The 25,107-nt window shown below is 36.3% G+C and overlaps 1 protein-coding gene across 2 annotated transcripts in view; it reads left to right on the top strand.

Annotated features, from left to right (window-relative positions):
• Positions 1-25,107, top strand: part of KCNH7 (potassium voltage-gated channel subfamily H member 7) — a 223,748-nt gene that overhangs the window by 147,868 nt on the left and 50,773 nt on the right. The window contains exons 5-7 of one of the 2 annotated variants that reach the window (XM_071810980.1): positions 445-873; positions 5,125-5,145; positions 8,955-9,169. In XM_071810980.1, the coding sequence (XP_071667081.1) occupies positions 445-873; positions 5,125-5,145; positions 8,955-9,169 (665 nt within the window). The remainder of the gene's footprint in view (positions 1-444; positions 874-5,124; positions 5,146-8,954; positions 9,170-25,107) is intronic. The other variant, XM_071810981.1, reaches the window with a different exon arrangement.

Below are 25,107 nucleotides of genomic sequence, written 5' to 3'. Positions count from 1 at the left end.
ATCAGCAGTACACTATTAAGCACATGGAGTTCTACTTGTAATAGAATCCACAAATACCTATTTCAGGATAACAGCTACAAAGCAAAGTAGTTCAATGTGTTCTAGCAGTCCTTTATAGATGTATAGATTTTTTAATTCAGAAAGGACCATCAGAATGTATAATCTTATCTCTTTTAAAATAGATGGTAAAATCAATGCTCTTGTCCTTATTCTGAGCTTGATAACTTAGGTCTGACTGAAGCACAAAGTCTTTTAACACTATGACTGTAAAAAACTTGCATCTATACAATAGTTCCGTATTTACACATTCTATTGCTAAGTATTGTAATTTATTAGGAACAGGTAAATTATTTAAAGCTATTATTATGCAGTGTGTGTTAAAAATATTTTTATTACAATAAACTAATATGTAAGATTTTCTTCTTTATATGTATTTATATGCAGGTAGAGTTTTTGGGTTCCGGTTACCTGGATTGCGACTTCTAACGTACAGAAAGCAGTCCTTACCACAGGAAGATCCTGATGCAGTGATAGTCGACTCATCTAAGCACAGCGATGACTCAGTGGCTATGAAGCACTTTAAATCACCTACAAAAGAAAGTTGTAGTCCATCAGAAGTGGATGACACAAAAGCACTGATTCAACCCAGTAAATGCTCGCCTTTGGTTAATATATCAGGACCTCTTGACCATTCATCACCTAAACAGCAATGGGACAGACTTTACCCTGACATGATACAGACAAGCAATCCACTAACCCATTCCAGATCAAGGGAAAGCATTTGTAGTATACGGAGAGCATCTTCAGTACATGACATAGAAGGCTTTAACGTCCATCCCAAGAACATTTTTAGGGACCGTCACGCAAGTGAAGGTATGCTAGAAAGTCAATGAGTATTCTGTGATTTACTAAGAAAGGAATTATTACAATTTTTCATAGTAATTATCATCATTGTGTAAGCCAAACTAAATATAATCAGCTGTCTACACACAAAAGCACACTAACAATATTAAGGGCCCAAATATGCCAGGCTTATTTACACTAAATACATCTTTTCCTGTCTAAGCAGACCAATGAAATCATGGGGTTGCTCTTAGGGTAACATCTGCCTTCTTTATAGGGATATAGCACAATCAATCATGTCCAACATTCCTAAAACTAATATTGGTGTTTGGGAGGGAAAAAAAAATTAGGTGATCAAGTTAAAACTGCATGCATAGTTCTGCCCATACTCACATATATTAGATCATCTTTGACTGTAGGAAACCCTACTTCAGAGATTGATCAGTTTATTTTTTTAAAACTGTAATGTGTACATTGTGTATTCACTGATCCAACAGTGAGACATGCTTTTTCTCTCACACTGGAGAAAATATCCTCAGCAACTCCATTGAAATGCTTTGTGTAATCCTTACTGAAGTACTCCGTGAAATGTTGAAATGTGTAGTGTAAAATTCCTGTAAGTGTGATTTTCTTTTTGTGTTAGTATATTCATGCAACCAGCAAAATTTACAAAGATCTTTTTTCTCTGCCTTCTTTTTCTACTGACTCTCTTCATTATGCAAATTCATGGAGTGCGGTCCATGATTTCTTGTTCGAGACAGGCAGTTTGAGAAACTTGGGAAACAGCTTAGCAAACAGGGGTTTGAAAGCCCCGTGAATGGAGATGTACCTTTGAAACTGACCTGTGCGGGAAAGTGCCACATAAACAAAGCTTTTGCAGCAACTATGGTCTGGTGACTTGAATTGCATACTTCTTATTCAAGCCAGATGACACAGAATGTATGTGGAGTATTTTAAGAATTCAAAAACATATATCATGGAAGATGGTGTATAGATTCATAAATTAGCAAGAAAATGAATTCTCATATCCAGTGAGTGTCTGGTTTTCTCCCATTCATTGATCACAAGTGTAAAATTCCTCTAAGATCTCCTGGCGTTTGGAAGGTTCACATCAAGGGCTCTTTGCTTCTGTATGTCTCCTAAAACACAAGTCTGAATGTTCCTTTGCCACATAGATTAACTCCTCAAATCGCAGAACTAACTATTCCTTCCAGTTACGCTTAATATGATGGGTAAATACCTGTTTCTCACCTCTGTTTTTATTGGACTGTAATTCTTTTTCAGTTCAAATGAACCTGAAAATTCTATTAAACCCATCCCAAATGATGCTATTTTACTATATTTCATGTTCACATTCAAGCCAAGATTTCAAGATCAGGATGTGGAGGCAAAAATCTCCAAGGCCAAACCTTGGCATGTCTTTTGGACCACTGCATAAGCTTTATCTTGGTTTCAGTTTCCTGTGATATTTTATCTAAACTTTAAAATGAGACAATTTAAAGACATCTACATTGTCAATTTCTATGTACAGAACTTATTCTCATTAAAGCACTTCCCAACTGATCATTCTTCATATAGTTATATGATAACAATGTGTAAAAATAAGTTTGAATATTTAATTTCTTTGGTTAATATGATACAAAGCTTCTGTAGAAATTACCATGATTTAATACTTGCTGCATGGAGGAGCAAAAATTTCTAGCTCCATTGCACAGAATAATATTTTTCTGATGTTAAATACTAAGGAAAAAAAATACTATGTGGAGTCAATAATCCATTTGAATTCCTATGGCCTCTCATGTGATGTGATAATTTACAGCATAAACAGATAAAACACTGCCACACTGATTTCACTCTGCATAAGCTACAAAACAGAAAAGAATCTGGCCCTACATTTAGGTCATACATACACATTCTAAAAAAGTACAACAGAATAGAGGATGGGTCTCAGAATTGCATTAGTATTAGTAACCACCCTTGATGCCATCTGTTTCCAAGCCTATTAGAATTTGTCACCTTATGTTGAAACAATGTTTAAATTTAGCCAGCAAGTCCAGCTTGTCTCACTCAACAGTGAGCCATAAAACCGTATTGTTGCTATAAAACTATCCATGCAAGTTAGGCAACCAGGATTCAGCCTAAATCATCTTCTCTGGACTCACAGATTATGACCAGAAGCTGTAGATGCTGTACTGGAGAATGTAAAGCTCTAAGTAAAATTAGAGTACAATACATAAAAGCAAAATACAGAGTGTTTCAAAAAGTTGTACCAAATTCAAATATATAGTGATTTCAAATTGGATCCATTTTTTTGAAATACCCTGTATAGTCCCAATGGGTTAAATTACGGGGCCTTCAATGTTGCAAAATGTATTACCCAAGGGAGCATAATGTTTAACATATTTCCCATTCTCTTTTTATTTTGTTTATTGATCCTAGTAATTCTGAATTTTCCTGAATCCCCTGAAGACTGCTGCTCTGTCTGAAAACACAGTTCAGGATTCAGATTTGTATTTTCTACAGCTTCCAGTTCAAATAATATTATTGAATCAGCGTAACAGAATTCTGACAGAAGATAATAGCATTTAGCTCAATAGTAACTACAGTTATTCACCTGCAGTCAAATTTATTTTTTGGAAGATAATGGAATTGAGAACTTGAATTATTTCATGTGTGAAATTAATTCATGTAGCCTAGTTGCATATCACTTTAAAATTATCATAGCTGTGGCCATTTTGTGCTGAAAGATATTACAATAAAAATGACAATTTAGGATTTTAAATCAAGTGTCTTCAATTGACTTCATTTCTAAATTTGCCTGACTGCAAAAGCAGCAGGGCAGGAACTGTGTCTTCCACCACCCAAACTCCAGCCAAACCCTTGTCACCTGAAATGTCAACAATCCAGATTCTGCAGGTGGATACAGGTCCACAGGGACTTTTCAGGAATTTTATTGTCTTCAAAAGTGACTTTAACAGTAATATCCCTGCAGTCTTTTGAAGAAACAGCAGGCTTTTGAGCCTAACCCAGCCTACAAAGTCTGCATGGCTGCTGCTGGCACGAAGAGGCATCAGGGTGAGAGGGACTAAACACTCTCACACCTGTGGTCCAGAAGGCCGAGCTCAGTGTCCCATGCTCTCCAGTCCTCGGGAAGCTGAGGAAAAGCCAGAGAGGCAGCAGGTGTGCCACGATGCCACAGACAAGGCTCAACGTCACCTCTGATTCCCCTCACAGGAGAAATCCGAGGCCTTTTTCCAACATGGGGCTGAACGGGCACACTGTAGGGACAGGGCTGACACGGGACAAGTGTGGCCACAGCCACCTCAGCCCTCACAGGTGGCCTGTCAGCAGGGGACAAGTGCAGGTGAATATCAGCTTGAGCTCACTGCCCCGTTGAAAGCGGGTAAGCTGACGGCAGCAGTGCACAGGGGCTGCGCACCCTGCGCTTGGCCCCTCGCTCCCTGCCTGCCCTCAGACCTGCACCCACCCACCCTGAGCTGCTGCAGCCAGGCAAGGGGGCATGACACAAAGGGGCCTGTCATATGTGCATGAATAGTGTTGGTGTGTACCAATCCACATGTGGGGCTTCTTTGAAAGAATAATAGATAATAACAACAATAATAATATTCTCCCTAAAGAGGTTTAACTAAAGATGTTCAATCTCATGAGAGGATTAAGGGGTAGGTGGGCCTGTGAGAACAGGCAGTTTTGCCACTGTTACCTTGTGGAAAGGCATCTAAGAGCTAAAGAAAGGTTTAAGGTATATCTTTCTCCTCAGTGTTTCTCAAGCGTTTGCTCAGAAAGGTGTTGCTCTGCTTGCTGCCATGGTAAAAACTCCTCATGTGAACCCTGGGCAGGCACAGGGGGTCTGTGCAGGGCACTCGCACAGCCCCACACCCCATACAGCCAGCTGGCCTGCCCCAGCAGCCATGGGTGCCTCAGCCTCACTTAATCACATGTGACTAATTACCACTCCGTGGGTTAGCAGTTTTGATGTTCAACCCAGTGCTGGAGTTGTGGAGAAAAAATTTTGTCATGTTACTGTTAAGCCAAGTTGTACTACCTGGTGATCTACTCCAAACTGTTCTACAGATTCTCTCTCAATCGTCAAAGTGACTTCATCTTGATTAAAAGTCTACATAATATAGTCAAGGAAGTGCAAAAATACTTGAATTTAAACCACATCCATATTTTGAAGCAATATTTTCTGCTTTTCCTGATGTAGATTTTAGTTGTCTTTTTTTCTCTCTTTTTCTTCACTTTTATTATGCTGAAAACCAGACAATGGTCGCAATGTCACAGGTAAAGTATGCATCTAGACTGTACCTTCCAGTGTTTCAAACAGCCACACTTTTTGGCATGTCACTTTGCCTGCTGTATGAAATGTTCAAATGCAACATTCTCATGCTGACCTCTCTGGCCCCAGTGCATTACTTATATTATATTTGTTAAACACGTAGTTATTCCATTAACTATTGTCTCAAAGCACTAACTACCCATCCCTGGAAAAAGTGAAAGCACATTTAAACAGTCATTTGACTTAACTATCTTTTACTTCAAAGAAGAAAAGGAGGGAGATAGAACATATCATAGCTATTGAACTCAGTACTGTTGTCCTTAAGCAGGTAAAACTTCCATTGAAGCTACCAGAAGTTTTGCCTGTGAAAGGATGTATAATCAGGGGGAGTCAGTAACAAACAATCTATTGTTATCAGGTGCTTAGTTTTCAGTTAACTATCTCAAAAATAAAATATTTGGTAACCAGGAGCCTTGTGGAAGTACCTTCACTTATTCCTCTTTTGTCTCCTTAAAACTAGTTTCACGTTCCTGGATGGCAGGGGGTATGGTTTTAAACTTCCTGTAGTATTAAAATGTGCATGCATGAACTTCATTGCCAATTTCATGTTTAAATAATATCTAGTGCAGTTACAAAATTGTTTCTATTCACCAGCACTGAGCTACATCTTTTAGAAGCATTTTTAACATAATTCTTAAGCGACTTCCTCCATTTCTACGAAACAATTACTAAAGTGTTCAGTTTAATTGCAATATTTGTAGCTATGTCTTAAAACTGGTTTGTGACTTCATGCATGATGCAAAAAGTGTGTGTACCTGGTAAAGTCTGCTCTCTAAACTGCATGCAGTGCATGAGCTACATTCTGTAAAGCAATTAGAGGACTACAAAATCATTGCATTTGCTTTATGTGTATGCTGGCAAAATATTAGAGTAAAAAAAAAACAAACATAGTCTCTTTACTGTAAAACAACTTTTATAAATGTATTTACTGCTGGTGAAAGATGATGGATTGACAGCTCAGGAGAGTGTAATAATTTCTCAGTGCATTGTGTAAGCAGGGACAATGGAATCCTACCATAAAAATGGGAACCTCAAACTTAACCTTAAAGAATCTCATTTGTAGGGTAGGCAGAAGCACGTCATTCTCCTTGCTTATTCAATTCTTGGCCACTCTGCTGAAACTGTCAATCAGGGTGCCAATTAGTGTCAATTGTGATTGTGATTTGCTGTGGCCCTCTTTTTCTGCTTCCTGCTATGAGAATACAGCAAAGGTCCACTACCTGTCAAGTATCAGCTCAGTTGCTGCCAGCCTGGGCTATACTTAAGCAGTAATGTTTTTCAATTAATTACCATTATCAGTGAGGTACATATCTACCTTTCACCACTTTCTAAAGCAAGAGAAGGTGGATTTAAAAAGCTAGGTTTTATCCTCAAGTGCAATTAACTTCAGTCTAATGTTACACACGAGGGCATGAGTCTTAGATAGCAAAGGAGAGTGTAATTCCTTTTGGGATAAAAGCAATAAAAGATTTAAATTCCAGAAAGCAAAACTTCAACGTAATTTAAGCACCTATAAGATTACCACTTAAAAAGAAATTTAAAAACTCCACACCCTTATCTACTTTCTAATAATGGATTTTCCTGAGGTTTCCTTTTACCTTTGAGTTCCTCTGGTATCAAGAGTCTTGTTCATCTAACAAATGGCCCTAACTTGATACCCCACTCATGTCTAAGCCTCCTCAATGTTCAAAACCTGTTAATTGTTACAACTCTGTTGAGAAGAAGAGCTGAAAAATGGCATTCTGACCCTACATACGTAGCACACACCAGCCAGATTAGACGCTTCGCTGATTTCTGAGGAAATTGTGAACCCTGATGTATTTTTGAAGACCACTTTTTAATAGGCTCATGTAGATCATGTGAAAGATAGATTCAAGTCCTACCTGGGTCAAATGGTGTTTCAAGCACAATATTTCAATTCCTTGGTAGTGTTCTTAGTACTCGGCTTTTTAACATTCCTTGTGGGAGAAAAGCAGTGGCTTCTTCCTTTTCCCAGTAAAGCTGTTCCACAAAGACTATACTAGGTCCATTGTTTCAAGGACAACAAAAAAAAAAGAGTGAATTTGAAGTTTAATGGTTAGAACACTCACCCACAAGTTTTTGTTTCTCTTATATCAAACAGTCATTGGACAAAATGCAGAAAGTCTTGCAAGCAAAACCACCGGATTGATCTCTCTCAGGGGAGCACCTGAACTGTCAGTCTGGAGCACCATGACCTCCCTTGTCCTCTTGAATTCCTTTCTGTACAGTGGCACAATTCAAAATGGAATAGTAGAGGATTTCTGTCTCTGGCCCAGATTAACATATAATTAGCAAGAATTTAGGAGGTAGAAAGCATGTATATAAATCCTCTTAAGCTAAGAAAGCAAATTAGAAGTCTAGATCTTCACCAAGCATTCTAATTCAGGTGTGAGGGAAGATCGGCCTTTCCTTAAAGAATTTTTTAAAAATTAAGAAAAAAATGAGGACTGCCTGAAGGATTTCCCCACAAATATTTTCAGGCTGCTGGTTGCTTTTGACTTTCACTCCATCACACATTGCAAATACAATGCAGCTGTTCTGCTGTTGACTCTGCAATTTATCCCATAGGCCTAATTCTGTCCCAGTGGTTGTTTCTGAATCATCATCCCTTCTTGTTTCCCTCCTAGGAAGAGGAAGGAAAAACATCACATTGTTGCCCATAATAGAATTAGGATTCAGTAAGGTTCTCATGTGGATCTGAAAAATAACCTTCGATTCCATATTTCAGATACATTGTTACTGACTGCAAGATGTGGGTTTTTTCTTAAATGAATAACTGGATCTAGCGCTTGCTGTCTGAACATCTTTATAGTTCTTTTTTTCCAGTAATATTCTCACAAGCAAATTTTCCTTACTATGAATATTTTTGGTGTCTGGACCAACTTTATGATGATAGTGCAAAATAAGTATACTGATCAGTTATAGTCCTTTGTTATTGTATAAAGAAATCGGTCCAGTATTGAAAAGAATAATTATAATGGACATGTAACTCATGAAGCATTCAAACTCCATATTTTTTATCAATCATGATGTACTAAAGCTGTATAATATGTTTAAGGGTATATTAAATCCTCCATTAATATTGTGCATATGGTTTTCAATATTTTTGTACTAATGACAATTGAAGAAATACATTTTGTGAGTTTGTGATACTTCAGAAGGTTTTTTAGGACAATTTTAGGTTAATATTTCTGTTGGTCAAGTATGGTGTTACTTCATGGGTCAACAGGGGCAGAGCAGGAGTCTACTCAATTTCCCAGTTTACCAAAAGGCATTTTTGAACTAACTGCCATGTGAGCACAAGCAACAGTAGGGATGTGGTAAGAAAGGCTTTGCTCAGTCCAGACACATATAGCTGTGTATTCTCATTTGTTTATAAAAGAAGAAATAGGGTATAGTCTTTATATTCAGCCAGAATTATGATGGAGCATACCAGCATAGCCAGTATCATGAAAATAAGTAAGGATGGATGTATTATGTACTTTGCAATCAATTGACTCTATAAAAATCACTGGGGGCTCTAGGTAAAGGAAATTTCATATTTAAATCCAATACTATATTCAATTCTCATTAGCAATAAAGTTATATTTTAAAAGTAGATAATTTTAGTATTAACAAGTGGTGCAGTGAAAAACAGTTTTTAACTACACTGTTAATATATCCCATTTAAACATTAATGATAACTTATTTCTCTGCATTTGTCAAGTACTGAATACGTGTTTTGATTTTTCAGGGCCTTTTAATCATATCAAGTCAAGTCTTCTGGGATCTACATCGGATTCAAATCTCAACAAATACAGTACAATCAACAAAATTCCTCAACTTACACTGAACTTTTCGGATATCAAAAGTGAAAAAAAATCTTCATCTCCTCCTTCTTCAGACAAAGCAATTATTGCTCCTAAGGTGAAAGACCGAACGCACAATGTAACAGAGAAGGTTACCCAGGTAAGGAAATACCCATTATTTTAGTTTCTTTTCAGTTTTGTGGAACTAATTATTAGTGTATTCAATAGATTGTTATTCTTCTAAAGAATGATTTGGACACAAAACAATTTCAAGGGCTTGAGCCATTACTTACTTTACCTCTAATTCACTTGAACATGAGGTAGTTTACAATATTAGATGATACTGATAACAAAAAAAAAACTTTTCAGCTCTCCATTTTTCCATGGGAAAAAAAAAAAAAAACAAAGCTCAAGTATGCACCAAGTGCCCCAAATAACTCAGCTAATTTCAGTGATTCCTGTCAGTCAGAAATGTTAGTTTCATTCTTTTTTCTTTTTCTCAGCTTTATGACTTGCTGATTAGTTCAATGTACAACATAACAAATGGTAGGTGATTGTGCCACTGATATAGGTCTCGTAGTTATATCTTGTAGTTTTTGTTACAGTGCTTCCAGTTTTTCATAATTTTCTTTACTGTGGTTAGCTTTTCCACATGTGTACATCAAAAACACTGTCAAAATGAAAAGCAGATACCTTTGGACTGGATGTATGATATATTCTTTCATACCTGTGAATGAGAGATACGATTGAAACATAAGTGAAAACAGTTCAAGATATCATATTTTTTCACTCTAAGACAGATACAGTGCCCTCCAAAGGCAAAAGAAGTTTTCAGCTAAATTCAGTATCAATTTTACATTTTTATTGTAATGTCATATGGAGATTGGTGAGGACAGGCTGTCAATGTGCAATATACTAAAAAAAAAAAAAAGTATTAAGACATGACAGTATGCCAAATAACTTTTATAGTCTTAGTAAGCAAAGGTTCAGCCCTTGAATGCCCATCCACTGAGAGAATGAAAGAGGTTAGAGATGCTTTGTATTAGAACACAGATAGAGATACCATAAGGAAGATCCTCTCAAGAGTAGTTTTTGACTTACTGCTGACCTGCCTTCCACAGATCAGACTGTGTCTTCTCTACCTTGACACTATGCCAGATATTTTCCGTGCTCCTATTCCTTTTGATGGATATAAAAAGGAATGTATTGTACACCCTCCTAGAGAAATAGAGATAAAAGTTCTATGAGTTCTATCTTGAGATCAGTTAGTGCCTAAGAAGTAATTGGATTTTTGTCTTTCATATATTTTGTCTTCAATAGCTAACTTGAATCTGCAACCATTGTACTTTCTTCCTTCGTCAGTTGTGAAAGATATAATCTCTTCTGGATCCATTTTGATATGTTTTAAATTATTCATAGTAGTTATACATAGAAATATTTTCACAGATAATATGACCAAAAGTCAAGTTACGTTAAGAAGACTAATTATGTTATGTAAGCATCAGACAAACTTGATTTTTTTTTTTTTTTTCAAAATTCTGACTGGCTGATTAGTTTGAGAGTGCCAAGTTTCTTCATACTAATGACACTGTTATGGGGGTAAAAAATTTAAAAAATCTATGTGTATTCTCCAAACAACTTAGATATTATCAAAAAGTCCAATAGAAATGGCTTGGATCAGCTGAACATTCCAGGAATATTGATACTAACTGAATTCAAAAACAAATTTGAAATGCTGTATAAAAACTTTACCATTCACAAAAGACTTCCAATTTAATTTGACATTCGTTATGTCCTCTTCTAGAAGTATCTCAACCAATGTGCAGGCTACAATTTGTGTAGCAAACTCTGATAATATACCGTTCATCATAATTGAAAATAATTCCTCACAACTGTTCCTTTCTCTCTCACTGTATTCAGTTACTGATGTTTTTAGTTGCTGCTCCAGCCTAAACTATAGGATTAGGTACAGTGAAAAAGTCCTGGGAGCTGTAAACAAATGTAAGTCTACTGAATTTGATAATCAAAGAACTAGTTAGCTAGTTATTCTTGAATTAGATTAGAAATAGACATTTAGAAGATGAAAGTGGCTAGTTTTACTTGTGTTTATTCTTCTAATACCCAGTGATTTAAATATGTTTTATAAGAGTCTGCACTTCTAAGTTTCTACTGCATATCTGCCTGTGTCTTTAAAACCTAAATCTCTTTGTGAAATTTGTCATAGGCCCATAGATCTCTTTTGTGCTTGCAGAATAGTGGAAAAGTGGTTTTGTGGGGTTTGAGCACAGTGTTGAGAATAGAGTATGGCAGAAATGTCAGATAAGATAATTAGGATACCCTCATGCTGGCACAATTCTCTGATACGTAAATCTGTGGAAACAACATCAAAAATGTACAGAGGGCAATGTGACTTATTTAATATATGGGACAATAACAGTAAATGAGGAAATTAGTATAAAATTGCCATGGTAAGTTAAAAGATCACCTGTAATCAGAGTAGTGACATTCTGAAATAGTGTTCTAATAAGTTAGGGCAGCAATTTGAAATATCTTTAACAGAGCCTGAGAAATGCGTTTAAGAGATAGATAACATGATATGCTTTTCTGGGATTGCAGGACTTGTTGACATGGAAGGCCAGTTCCAGTTACATATTGCACCACTCAAACATCTATCCATTTCTCTCTTTGTAGTCTTCATTGTGTGTCTCCCTTTCTTTTCCTCAATTTTACTGAGAAGTTTGATGCTGCTTTGACCTGACGTTTTCACTACTGTGGCTCCTCTCACTGTGCAGCTCAGAATATAGAGACATGGACTCTGATATGTGCCACACTAAGGTATCAGTGAGCCTCACAGTTGAATTGCTGCATTCTGGATCCTCTCTCATGCATTAATAATATCAAACTGAGTATCGGCATCATAGGATACAAGAACAAGTTCTTCTTTCCAGAAACAACATTTGTATGCCTCCTACCAGATCCGCAAGCTGGAGAAGTAATTCAGGTAGTGAAGACAGCAAAAAAGGAGGGGATGGTTTGTCTGCCTTTACAAGGTGGAGGAAGAACAAAAAAGTAATGGCCATTGTGTTTAGAGGAAGTGATACACATTCAGAAATCATTTCAAGAGGAGATGCCTTAGCAATAAGATTCTAGCGGAATAAACTAGAAGCAGACAGGAGAATACAGTTTAGAAAATAATTTCAGAAGGAACATAAAATCTTGTGGGACAGTGGTTGATACTTTGAGTGCAAAATATGAACTTCAAAATGCAGGTGGAGAAAACAAGATTTTGGTACAAAACTTACTAAAAAACCAAACAAATCCTCAGCATCTTGCCTTTTAACTAATACAAATAAATTAATCTCTCCAAAAAGAATTAGATTATAAATTCTACTGCAAAGACCCTTAAAATATTGTCTTACTACTTATCATGAATATTACTTCAAGATACAGCTTGTAGTGAAGTGCTGCACATGTGATAGTCCTGAATAAGTCCCAATCTTTCAGCCTTTCACCTGGGTCTTCGCTGACAAGACTCCTTATGTAATGCAGATCAACGTAACTTCTTCTGGATGCCTGTTTCTACATAACATTGAGTTTTACTGAGAGAAATAGTCCAGTAGTAGCTGCCAGATATACCTTATTGAAATGTCGACATTGTCATATCCCCATGTAGGTATTTGTCACTACATTTAAATTTACATTTACATTCCACTTTCCTAAAGGTTCTTTTTTTAATGTTCCACATTATAATTTCCAGATGTACTAAGCTAGACTCTCTTCTATAAAAGTCTCAACTTTTTTTTCTTTACTCTTTTTTTTCTACAGTCTGTTCAGATGGACAGTCCAATTTCTGCACTCTTTTGCACTGACAGGTTCAGTTGGGGCCCTGCCACTGATTGTTAGAAAACGACAAGTCTTCCCAGAGGCATAAGCAGTAGATTTTTATTGAAGAAAGCAATGGGGCAAAATATTTGACAACCGCCCCTGAACATTTTTGACAAATTTGTAAAGTAGACTTCTGGCCTTGAAATTACAGCATGTAGAGATGCAACAAGAAGTGATTTTATTTTTCGTTTAAATACAGATTTCATTTAAATCTTCTTACATATCCAGTTCCCACATATGGCTCCAAAACTGTGAACTCTGTTGTGAACAGGCTCAGCAGCGTGAAGATGAGAATAGTCAGTACCTGTGCTTATTTTCAAAGAAAAGTGAAAATTCCTGAATACCCATAGATCAACACTAGCAACAAAACCTCTCTTTATCATGTTGTCTAAGAAAAACTGTTTTGTGGCCACTGATCATTAATATTCAGAGATTATTGCTCCCCTTGAAATTCAACAGTCCATTGAGACATAGCATGTGGTTGAAAGACCCAATATATACCTCTTGTTTGTTATTTGTCTCAATAACTGACTTACAGGAAGGTAAAACTCCATGATCTCTAAACTTTTTATAAATAATCCTGTAGGAAATATATACACCAAAACCAGTTATATGGCTGATCAAATGATAAATATGTGCCTTGACAGGCTACACATTTGATTGGAAGACTGTAACCCAATTTGCAAACATGCTGAACACCCACACCTCTTCTAACAGCGGAGCTCTCACTGAAGGGGATGTCACATATGAAGTGAGAGACCTTGTAGTTTCACTGCATGTTTCTGTAATTTGGCCAGATTCTATTCTGTCACCCCCAAAAGATTAGGAACTAAGTAACAATATCCCCCAAGGGCAATCTCAGATGTTGATATAAAAAGAACCATTATACGATCCGGACTTCAAACTGACCTTCAGGCTAAGAGAAGACTAGCAGCATCCAGGACAGAGAGGGGCAATATAAGGCCTAAAAATAAACCAAATTATTGAGCTATACATTTTCAGCAGTTTGATTCAGCTGATGCACTGCGCTGTTTACAACATCATGCAATAACTCACATACACACAACATTTGAATGCTGTTCATTTTGGAATTAAAGCTAACATAAAGCAGGAAATTCTGAATTAAGGGGAAACAATTTTGATAGGTCTTCCAATTACACAGCAAAGCAATTGAAAATGAAATCAGGGGGTAAGCAGAGCCAACATTCCCAAGTTATGGTATGGAAAGTTGAAACTATTGGTTTCTGATGAAGTGAGATTCTTCTATTATTTGCTATTCCCGCTCTCAATGATCAATTGACACAGCTTATACAGGAATTGTTATCTTTGTTTACAATCATACTTAGCACGTTCATGCAAGAAAATATCATCTTTTCATTAGGCCTCATAAATGCTATTGATGTAATTATAGAAATAGTATAAATGTGTCTAATTTCATCATCATTTAGAAGGTGTGACGCACCTGTGTGTGAAAAGAAGTAGAGATCATGGTGACTGCAAAACCAATAAATATACCTGAATCTCAGGGTCGTTATTTATACCTGTGCAAAGATATCACCAAAACTGGAGAGTGGGCTCTTTTGCAGCAGAGGAAATAGTCATACAAAGTATGTGGAAGCAGGAAAAAAAAGCCCACTGTTTTCATCAATTTCAGAAGACACAGCATTTTCTTTGGAATTGCTTGTTGTTACATCACATAATGAACTGGCCAATATACTTAGAGCTTCACAGCCACTGTGAAAGATAAAATATTCCTTCCCTTCGGTAGAGCCTCTTCTCTTTGTGGCAGCTGAATGGCCTAAGACATCTGAACTGTTGCAGTGTTTTGAGAACATTTCAAAACATATGGTAGAAATGGAGCAGTCGGAAAGCCCATCTGCTTTGAAGCACATAACCTGGATGCATCCATAATTAGTCCATGTCCTTCCCCCAAGATCTACTTTTCTGAGAAAGGGATTGCCTGATTTTGCTGAGTTTGGAAAAACTATCCAGTTTCTTCTATGAGTTGCAGTTCTGACTAATCAATGTTTTGTATGATCTTTTTGTTTTTTCAGCTTTGAACCAAATACTCAGTCATCTGTTCTTTGATGCTAACATGGAATGGAGCATATTAAATTTTTTTATACTAGATCTTTTTCCAAAGCAACATTCTTGTTTTGATACTAATATATACAGGAAAATAGGCAGACACAGGCTTTCAGGCTTCATTGTATTTTGTTCTGAAAATAATTAGTCTGATGAATTTGTCAAAGGTGTAAGAACTAATGCCCTAGCAAACAAGTAAAACTGAAACTGATCAAAACTAAGGGGTAGGCGGCACTGAGGCAAACCTCATTTATCTAGACTAGAGCTCTAACCCCCCAAACTTCCACTTCATAGTGGATTGACCTTGGAAGTTTCAAAACTTGGTAGGTTACTCAGTTAAAACCAACAGTTTTGACACCCACCAGAACTGTTCCACCGTAAACTACAAGAAGTCAAGGCCCTGCTTAGCCCCTGTCAAGCCCCACTGAAATCCAGAGAACTGGCAAGAGTCTTCCCATCCACTTGACATGCACAGCCTGAAATAATACCTTTCACACATGCAGTTAGAGCTGCCTTAAAACAGCCACTGAAGGAGTCAGAGTCTTCTCTTTTATGTAACCTTAGAACCATACAAAAAGGTAGTGTGGAAGAGACCTCTAGAGGCCTTCTAGTCAACATCCTACTCAAAACAGCATAACTTCCAAGTATTATCAGGGTCAGGTGGTTACCATGTTAACTCAAGAAACCGTTTCTATGTTTAAGTCAGCATAAGCATGTATTTTCCTGGAGAAAACACCCAGCAACAGACAGCAATAGCAGCTGGTGTGTGGAAAGAGGGAGGGAAGAGGGCAGAAAGCTGTGGATCTCATGGGCCAGCAAGAGCTGACATTTTACAAAAAGCACTGCTGGTGCGGCTAACATTTAGGCTACTAACTTAGAAAGAGGCAGTCCTGGGTTGCAGTCCCAGAGTATTTTGCCCATTACTTATCTTACATAAATGACCATCTGTTAAAAAATCCACAGAAATAGCCCTGAGCACCAGGGACTCAGGACTCCCTTTCTCCCTGTCTGAGTGCCCTTACCCTCAAACGCTCTGAATTCTGAGCTCTGTTCTAGTGCCAGATACCTCACATATACGCACTGCAGTACTGATGTTGGATCCAGCCACAAAATACCTGGGCAGCTAATACTTGGCATTTATCTGAAATTACATATTCAGCCCCATTGAGAATCAGTTTCATCAGACAAAAACTGCAGGTATGTGAAGCTAACAATTTAATATTAATTTCTCGCAAATAACAATTTTCCCTTTTAACACAGCACTTTTAATGAGCATTGCACAACAAAAATGTCTAGAAAATATTTTCTAGAAGTGGCTAGTTCAGGCCATCTGGAGTGTAGAAACACATTATAGAAATCAAATCTATCTGAAAAAAAAAGTACCTAAATTGCATGAATATTTAATTGATATTCATAGTACATAGAGAACTCAAAGAGGGTTTTCTTCTTGATATCAGGGTGGCTTTGTATTAGATTAATCTTATATAAGTCTGGTTTTGTTCCATAGTTGAACAAATCTTTCATTGTAGTACATGGTGGAATTGTCTTTAAGGTACTGTCGGTGTATTTTCAAGCATAAGTTTTTTATTCAAAGAGTTGTCAATTTTACATTCAGACATCACTTTTTAAACATGAAAAATGCAGTAACTACTTTTCATTTAGTATCTTGGATGCTGGCATGAGAGGCTATGTTCAGCTCCAGACAGCCTGTACAGAATACTACTACTAATAAATGAGAAACATTTATTAAATGGGAAGAAAAGTTCTTCATTTCACAGCTTTGCTTTTTTTTTTCTAATCTAAGTATCCATCTTCTTTGAAAATGTTCCACTTTCTAAATTAATTCTATTAATTATGAAGAAACCTACTCTCTTTTGAAACAAAAACCTGCTGTATGGTGTGATCTTACATCTGTACCGATCTGTTCTGTTCAGAATTTCACTAGGTTTGTAGGTGGGTTAACAACAGAAGACTATAACTGAAGAAGAGTAACATCTTTTGCTGCAGGTTAGTCCCTAATGATGTTAGTCGCTGCGTTTGGAAGAGAGCAAGAAATCAGTGTCTGCAGCTCATGGTCATCCTGTAGAACTTGTTAGAGGGCAAGTAATTTATTTTGATTTATTTTGTTAGGATAGCATGCAGACTGCAGCTTCTTTCCGGGTTTTCAAACAAAGCTTGAAAAGTAAGCTTTTTATAGGATCATAATTTCCAGATATATTATGCTCTCTATTTTCTCTCTTCTTTACACTTACAATATAAAGTAAGTTAAGGAAGCTGCAATGGTAAATGACCTATTCTGTAGTTTACACAGTGTGATAAATTAGTCAATGTATCTAGAAAACACTAATATTAAGAACATTAAAACTTACAGTCAGGTTTCTATCCTAGGCATTATTTCCACTGGATTGAGCTTTTGATGCCTGCAGTCATACATGCGATCAGTCATAGTATCAAAAAGATTCCCATATGTTCCTGGTTAAAACCATAAATAACTGTACCTATTCTCTCCTGAACACAGGTGAGCTAGAGCTTCTCAAGAAGTTATTTTTGGCTCAGTGATGCTGTGTTATCACAACATTTCTCTTAGAGTACCAGAGTAGATAGTGAAGAATCACCATGAAGGTCCTACCATGTCTTGCCACAATTTCCCAGAAAAAAAAAAAATATTTTTACATCGGAAAAAAAAGGATAAATGTCTAATGTAAGATCCAGCTCCTGATTGAGAAAAGGCAAGTTTTTCTTCTCAGTTTTCCACGGTCACAATTCCACTCTTTGTCTCTGCTTAACCAGTATGAATTGAATAGTTTTGCTAGTGAAATGTGATTTGTATCATCACATTGTGTGTACACGTGTATGCAATCTGTTCCATCTCCCCTTGCCAAATGATTTTTTGGTTGGAATGTTACTGACCAATTTGGGTAGAAGGTTGGGCAATGCACTAAACTTTCCTACAAGTGGTGTGAAGAGAAGGACCTGGGCAAAATGCTAAGACTTAATGTTTCCTTTAAGTGAATCGGGTTGGCATATGCTCATTAGGCATAAACACTGGAGAGCCACAGGGGAGAAAGGCATTTCTAAATTTAGCTTTTCCTCAGCTACCAGAGCAGTTTAAATTGCAGTTCACACCTTTTTAAGCAGGGGTCTATTTACAAAATGCAAATTTTCTAGAAACCAAAGTTTGCTTATTTTGCTGATTATGGAAAAAATATTTGTCATGAAAGTAACAGTTAAACAAATATAAAAATGCATAAGTGTATTTTCTCACTTTCTTCTTCACTTATGACAGTACGTACTGTAATCATTGAATGAAACTATGGCCATAGTTTCTTCATTTTCACTCCATGCACTTCAGATATTCTCTTACAGCTTTATGCCCTTTTTTAGCTTCATCAAGATGCTTGGCAGCTAACAAAATAATCTAAATGGATAATAATGAAAGATACTTTTTTCATAAATATTGTGAGGAAGACAAGATAACATCAATAAGCACAAAATTTACTTTGTTGTCATGCCATGAACAAATGACAGAAAATATCTTTTAGGTGACTGGAAACAACAGCAATGATTTAAGCCCTTATTACAAATGCAACCCTTGATGTATTGTTATCAGACATATAAATGCTTGTTAGCAGTTCAGTGTTGCCAGAAGAGCGATGAATAACTCATAAACTCTTTAGCATCTTGAGGGATAACATTTTCTGTCTTCTGGAATAATACCTGTTAGTGAATTTTTAAAGAAGAGGGTTACACAACTTTTAATACATATTCTGGCATTATCATTTTCTAAAAATAGTCAGCTGTTAATATCTCCTTCTTTGATAGTCTGCATATCACTAATTTAAGATTTAAAGTTCAGTAAAGCACACTCAAGTAAATATGTGTGCTTCTAAGTGTTACTCTGATGATGCATTACCCACTACTATGAAACTAATTACATACTGACTGGCAGGAAGACGCTCTTGAGGTTTAAGATCTATCAGCCATTTCTCAATTTTTTCATGGAAAATAATGGCTGGGAAATGAACCATTAAAATACTTCCTCTCTTTTAACATCAGTCTTCACAAGGAAATAAATGATAGGTTAGTGATAGTGAGTTTTAAATTATTACACGTACTGAAGTTTGGTGAGGCAATTTTGTTTGAAAGTAACATCCACAGAATATTATTTCCATAAAACCTGCACAATTTTACTGAACAAACATCAGACGAAGGTTGTTCTACTGCTTTAATCTCATGGCATACATAATTTTCCTCGACAATTTGAAGATTTTGGTTTACTGTGTATTTAAATATCCTTAGCTGAATAGATTTACCTGATTATTTGATAGTCTCATAAAAATGTGGCACTTCATGGCCTCTGTCCTGTAAGGTGGTCAGCACTCCCAGGAAGTCCCAGTGCTCTCAAATCCAAGTGAGATTTGAAAGTTTACATCACCACCAAGGAAGGAAGGATGCTGCCCTATCAAATGGAGACTAATTGGATGACGTTTCTTGAGGAACCTTTGTAAATCTTGAAGACCAAGAAGAGTTTTGTAAATCTCTTCATATGGAAGGTCAAATTACTTGATAATAAGGCCTACCTCTTCGCTTTGTATTGCAGTATTGGTCGAGTTCTTCAATGTACCACTACATTTCTGGAGGTTTCAGTGTTCATGGATATCATTGCCTTTATACAGTGCAAGCACTAGTGAGACCTCAGTAATTGTTCAGTCCAGCTGCTACAATTTCAAGGCATCAACTCAATCACTGTATGCAGATGAGCCATGTCATTGATCGATACATATACTATATGGGTGTAGGGTCCAGCCATGGGATCAGATATTAAATTCGTTCTTTGTTTCATCGTATGTTTTAGATGACATGATGTACAATATCATTATTACTCTCATCATGCTCATGAGTATAATGAAATGTATTTTAATGACAGCCCTAAATAGCAACTATGGAGAATAAAGGAGAGAGATAAGCAGAGATTATTTTTAACTCTAAAAATACTAAAATACAGATCTCTGATACACAGGAGAGTCATCAAGTAGAAGGTTTGCTGCTGTTCAGGCCGATTCTTATATATATACTTCGTTTTACAGTTACACACTCTGATTCATATATTTGTATAATTTTTTAAAAGCGTCCTCTAAAATACTTTCCATTTCCAGCTCAAATGCAACTTGCTATCATGGTGCCGTTGACATGGAAGCTACAGATGACTTTAAAGTTAAAACTTCAGCTAACAGGGACAGTAAAGAGCCATGTAAAACCCTGTTGGCAGCATATTACTTCGTCGGTGTTGTTTTTCACAAGCCTTCCCTGCAAAGTCTGGAAAACAGTATTTTTCTCCTCTCATTGAGGGAACAAGCAATTTGAAGCAGGTATTTTGAGGTAGGCTTGAGATTACAATCTTTCCATCTGAAAAGGCTTGCAGCTTCAGCTATGTAAATTGTACACATTACAGTGCAAGAGATTAAAGAGGAATCAAAGCACCAGAAAGCAGGCATGCAGGCAGCAAAATATTCACCTGTACCAGTGAATCCATTTCAAAAACCTCAAAGATGGAATTGTAACTAAACTACCTAAGGCAGACAAAGAAAAATTCAGCCAAGGTAACTTCAGCAGTCGCAGCAGCATTGTTACTCTCACAGGTGCAAAAGACCTTTGTAAATCAATGTCAATCCCTATTCTTTGTGGATATATTAAGAGATTATGTCTCAGAATTATTCTTTTTCTTCAATTTTAACAACATCAAATAGAAATAATGTTCAACTTCACTGATTTTTTGACATTTATCAGAAAAATCACTTAACTCCAGATGAAATAGGTTCCAAATACTGCTTAAAACTTACCCGTTTTTTTCTTCTTTCACACTATCGCATTGCCTACCAAATTGTAGCTCCACCAGAATGTTCATTTACTGGATATCCAAAAACCTTTCCAGTGTTTCTGCATTTCAGTTAGGTTGAGAATGCCACAAACTCGGTCTTCAACTCACACAAAAAGTGGCAGATTGACTTCTGGAAAAAAAAAAAAAAGAAAAAAAAAGATTCGAATACACTCAGATAACCTTTGAGTTTTTCAGGTTCAGCCATTAATAACAAAAATGCTGTTTCAATGCCTACCTTAAAATTACACTTGGTGGACACAGTTCACAAATCAAAAACAGAAACAAAAGCAAAAGCAAAAACAAAACCAGAAACAACTCTACTGTACTATTCCTGACCCTGCAAACAAAGAAATATTGAGCCCATTGTTTAAATAAGTAAGGTTTATATCCTCTTGTATCTGAAGTCCCAAATTGGAAACATATAGGACAGATAAGGACAAGTAATATTTTCACACAGCAGCAGATTTTGTTTACAGAAAGCTTAACTTAAAAATACAGAGGCCATTAAAACACTGTGTTATATGACCTCATGGGTATACTTAAAACTGTCTGATGCAGAAAGTTAATTATCAGCATTATATACAAATTATACTATATAATTTTAAAGTATTTAATACAGACAAGAGTAAAGTGGGAAGACAAGTATTGACACCATTAGTATTTATTGGTTAAGAAGATGGTCTTTAATAACTACCCTTTGAAACACATGTAAAAATATATTTTACATGTAAAAAAACCTTTTAATGGTGATATGTGAAAGCAATATATGTGTTTGGATGGCACACTAAATTAAAATCATATCAGCTTTCTTTCAATACTTATTAGTTGTTCCTGTCAGCATCAAGAAGGTGATCATCAAGATGTCTGATATATGAAAGACCGTTGTAGTCTTCTGGTGAATTATGTAATGCCTACCATCAGGGAGCAAATATTGATATAACTTCCATTTGCTCAGTAACACTTGTTTTATTTTTAGGTTGGTTTAGGTTCAGAGATCTCTTTAGGAGGTCCAGTCTGTAGGGGTCTCATGGTAATGGTGTGAATAAGGAACAAAAGGGAAGAGATGTCCTTACTAGTTATTCATTGGTAGCTTCAGTAGAAGTAAAACACAGGAGAAAAAAAGAGCCAGGAGAGGTTATACCGTGAGATCAGAGTTCCACGAATCTAATAAAATCTCCAATGCAAAATCATACCCTCTTTTAAAGCTGAAGTAATACTACTTCCTTTTATGAACTGTGCTGTCATTCAGATTTAAGGTCTATGGTCATGATAAAAAGGCTTAATTATTACAGGAATTTGGCTTTAGTTTTTGTATCTGTTTCACATTTCTCATTTTTGTTTTCCCAGTTTTTCTTGTTCAGTGCTGTCATTGGACTTGTTAATAAAGATCTGAAAATGAGTTCAAAACTATGTGTTAAAACGAAGAGATTCTAGGGGGCTTGGATAATATTGGCAGTGTTAACTCTGCACCAGGAGCTGCATCAGAGAGCAAATAGGAATAGTAATTTACCTTTACTTGAACTTAGGAGATGCTACCTTCCTTGATTTCCTACTCACCAACAATAAACTTGCACAGAGTTAAAAATGCTGCTGGAAAAAATCTTTATTCCAAATAGCTTTTCAATTTTTTGTGAAATTAATTAGAGGTCACTGCAATTAATTCAGCCTATATAATCTATGGAAACCTCCTATAAAAATGAGAAAGATATGAATGTGCTCATGTCACTTGCCTATGTTCTTTGAGAAAACAGAATGTGCTTTACATTTCATTAGTGTAGTCCCCTTCCACTTTTACACTCAGATAATGAGTATGAAAGGTTTTGGTTTTCTGATTCCACTTTGAAACATTCTGATGAATTCCTTCCTTATTTTTTACCAGCTACAATAATGTCTATAATAGAATTGTCCTGATTCCATTATCAAGTTTATGTTTTCATGTACGTATCTTAGCTGCTGAATACGCTTCATGCAATGAGAAGTTTTAAAGTTTCTTCAGTCTCTACTCATAATACTCGAGTCTCTCAGCATACAAGGACCTGACATGTTGCTAGTTTTGCTGCAGCTTCCCTGACTTAAAGTTTCAGGAATGATCATCCATTTATCTGTCAGGCCTACCCAACTAGTGTTGGACTGAGCCCAGTAAGATATTGGCAAAAATAATATTTTTACATGTCAGATACTATTTCCTATAAATAAATCATTTTAACATTTTATTTCGGTGAGAGGACTGGTAGAATCTTCCATAGTTTTACACAAGAAGTTTTATGGGTGAGATAAATGTTTATTTTAAAATCTCCAAGTAATTTGGGATTATATTTACAGTTTTAGCTTTATTAAATGTTTGTGAAATTCTCTTGACATGAAAGGTGCTATGCAAGAGCTAATCTTGTTAGTGCAAACTTTATTTCATCTGTGGCAAAAGCAGTGGAGAGAAATCAGTATTTAGTACTGAGTATTACTACATTTAAATATACAGTTCATGTGTGACGCACTTCATCATAAAATATAGGAAAGTATCTTTCTGGAAAGCTAATTTATTGAGCTTTGCATACATCAAACTTCCACATCTACCCTTTGCATAGATATGCTGATTATCCATCTACCTTGCAACTGTTGTGTTTCTCCACACCCTGTATATCTCTAATATTTCCAACAGGAAATACTGTTCTTTGTTCAAATTTTCCAGATATGCAGTATTTTTTTCCATGCTAAAAGGTCTCACCTAGATTGTGAATATGCTACATATTGTTTGTGTGAGTGTATATGAATCACATATCCGCTGTTTGTTGGGAAACATGCAGCACAAAAATCAGTGCAAACAGTCCAATCTTTCCAAATAAGTTACTTCTAGAATCTGGTCCGTGCAATCTCAGTAAGCTCGCAGAATGAGTCCAGCACTTCTTGCAAGCATCAGGCATGCTTTCTGGTTGTTCTCCATGTTCATGTGCTTTACACAGCTCTACAGTTGCTTGAAGGGCCATGGTGTAGAATGTAACCCTACCCCGCATGTGCTCTCATGCAGTGCTACAACAGCCGGGAAAAAAGACTGTAAATCCATGCAGTGGTTTGACAGAAGTATTTCTTTAACAATTCATGGTGGTATTCATAACAGATGTCTTATCATTTATTATTTCTGTTACGATTTATTAATACGCTATGATGTGTCTTCACTTTGTTTCCAGTTCTTCGGCTTTTACTGTATGCATTTGAATTCATTAATAAATTTAGACTGAAAATGCCTCAGAACAAAACTTATGAATATACATGTGTTACCTAGCAATACTGGTCTCTCAGAGTCTCTTGAAACTCTGCAGTTTGCATAATAGATAGCAAAAATTAAGTGTTTTCATGCAAGAAATAAAAATAAACTGAAAATGTCCCCATTAAGCTATAAAGGAGAAGAGGACAAATATTTGTGTAAATTAATCTTAAAAATAAAAACAATCAACTATATTTAGAGGAGTAAGAATGACGATAACTCATTGCTATTGTGTAACAGTTTCTATAAATGCTTTCAACTCATTATCCTTTGCAAAATGCTTTCAGCTTAGTAGGTAAACATTATTCTCTCTACTTAACAGAATTTAGAGAGGTTAAATGTCAGCTCACCTAAGATCACTGAGAAACTCAGTGGCAGAGATCAGCGTATAATTCCTAGATCCTCCAATATCTTGCCTAGTGTTTTGCCTACATATTCCATGCTCTCCAAGAAGTGTCAAACACTTCTCCTGCACGTGGTGCTGCAGAGCCTGTAACAAGAGTCCCCTCCACAAACCAGTTATCCACTGAAGCATACAGCCAATGTGCTGCAAAGCACATCAGCCCAGTTTGTCTCTCTGAAACTCCACCAAGAAACACTATGCAAAACAAGGTCTTTTGAACACAACATAGAGCAGAAATGTTACCCAGTACCAGACAGGTTTTCTTGAGGAGAAAGATGTTAGAACTGTCAAAAATAAAGTAGCACCACAGACAGTGTAACCCAATTTAATGTGATAAAGGCTTACTGAATCCTTTTCTTAATTAATTGTCACTTGATAGCACCTCTGGTACATGCACTTCTTTTCTCCTGCTTAGCAGAATAGCAGCCATTAATAAAGTTCCATTCTTCTTAAGTATCTTTTCTTTCAGTTTCAGTTAACTACTCATATCTTTGAGAAACTAAAAGCTACCAAACACTTTAGAAAGATAAATCTGTCTAAAACTGTATGAGTTTATGACAGGTACGTTGATCTCACTCCATATTTTTC

This window comes from Patagioenas fasciata, chromosome 7, assembly GCF_037038585.1.
Source record: "Patagioenas fasciata isolate bPatFas1 chromosome 7, bPatFas1.hap1, whole genome shotgun sequence".
NCBI lineage: Eukaryota > Metazoa > Chordata > Aves > Columbiformes > Columbidae > Patagioenas > Patagioenas fasciata.
The sequence above is the reverse complement of the archived record's forward strand: the minus strand, read 5'-3'. Positions and strand labels throughout refer to the sequence as shown.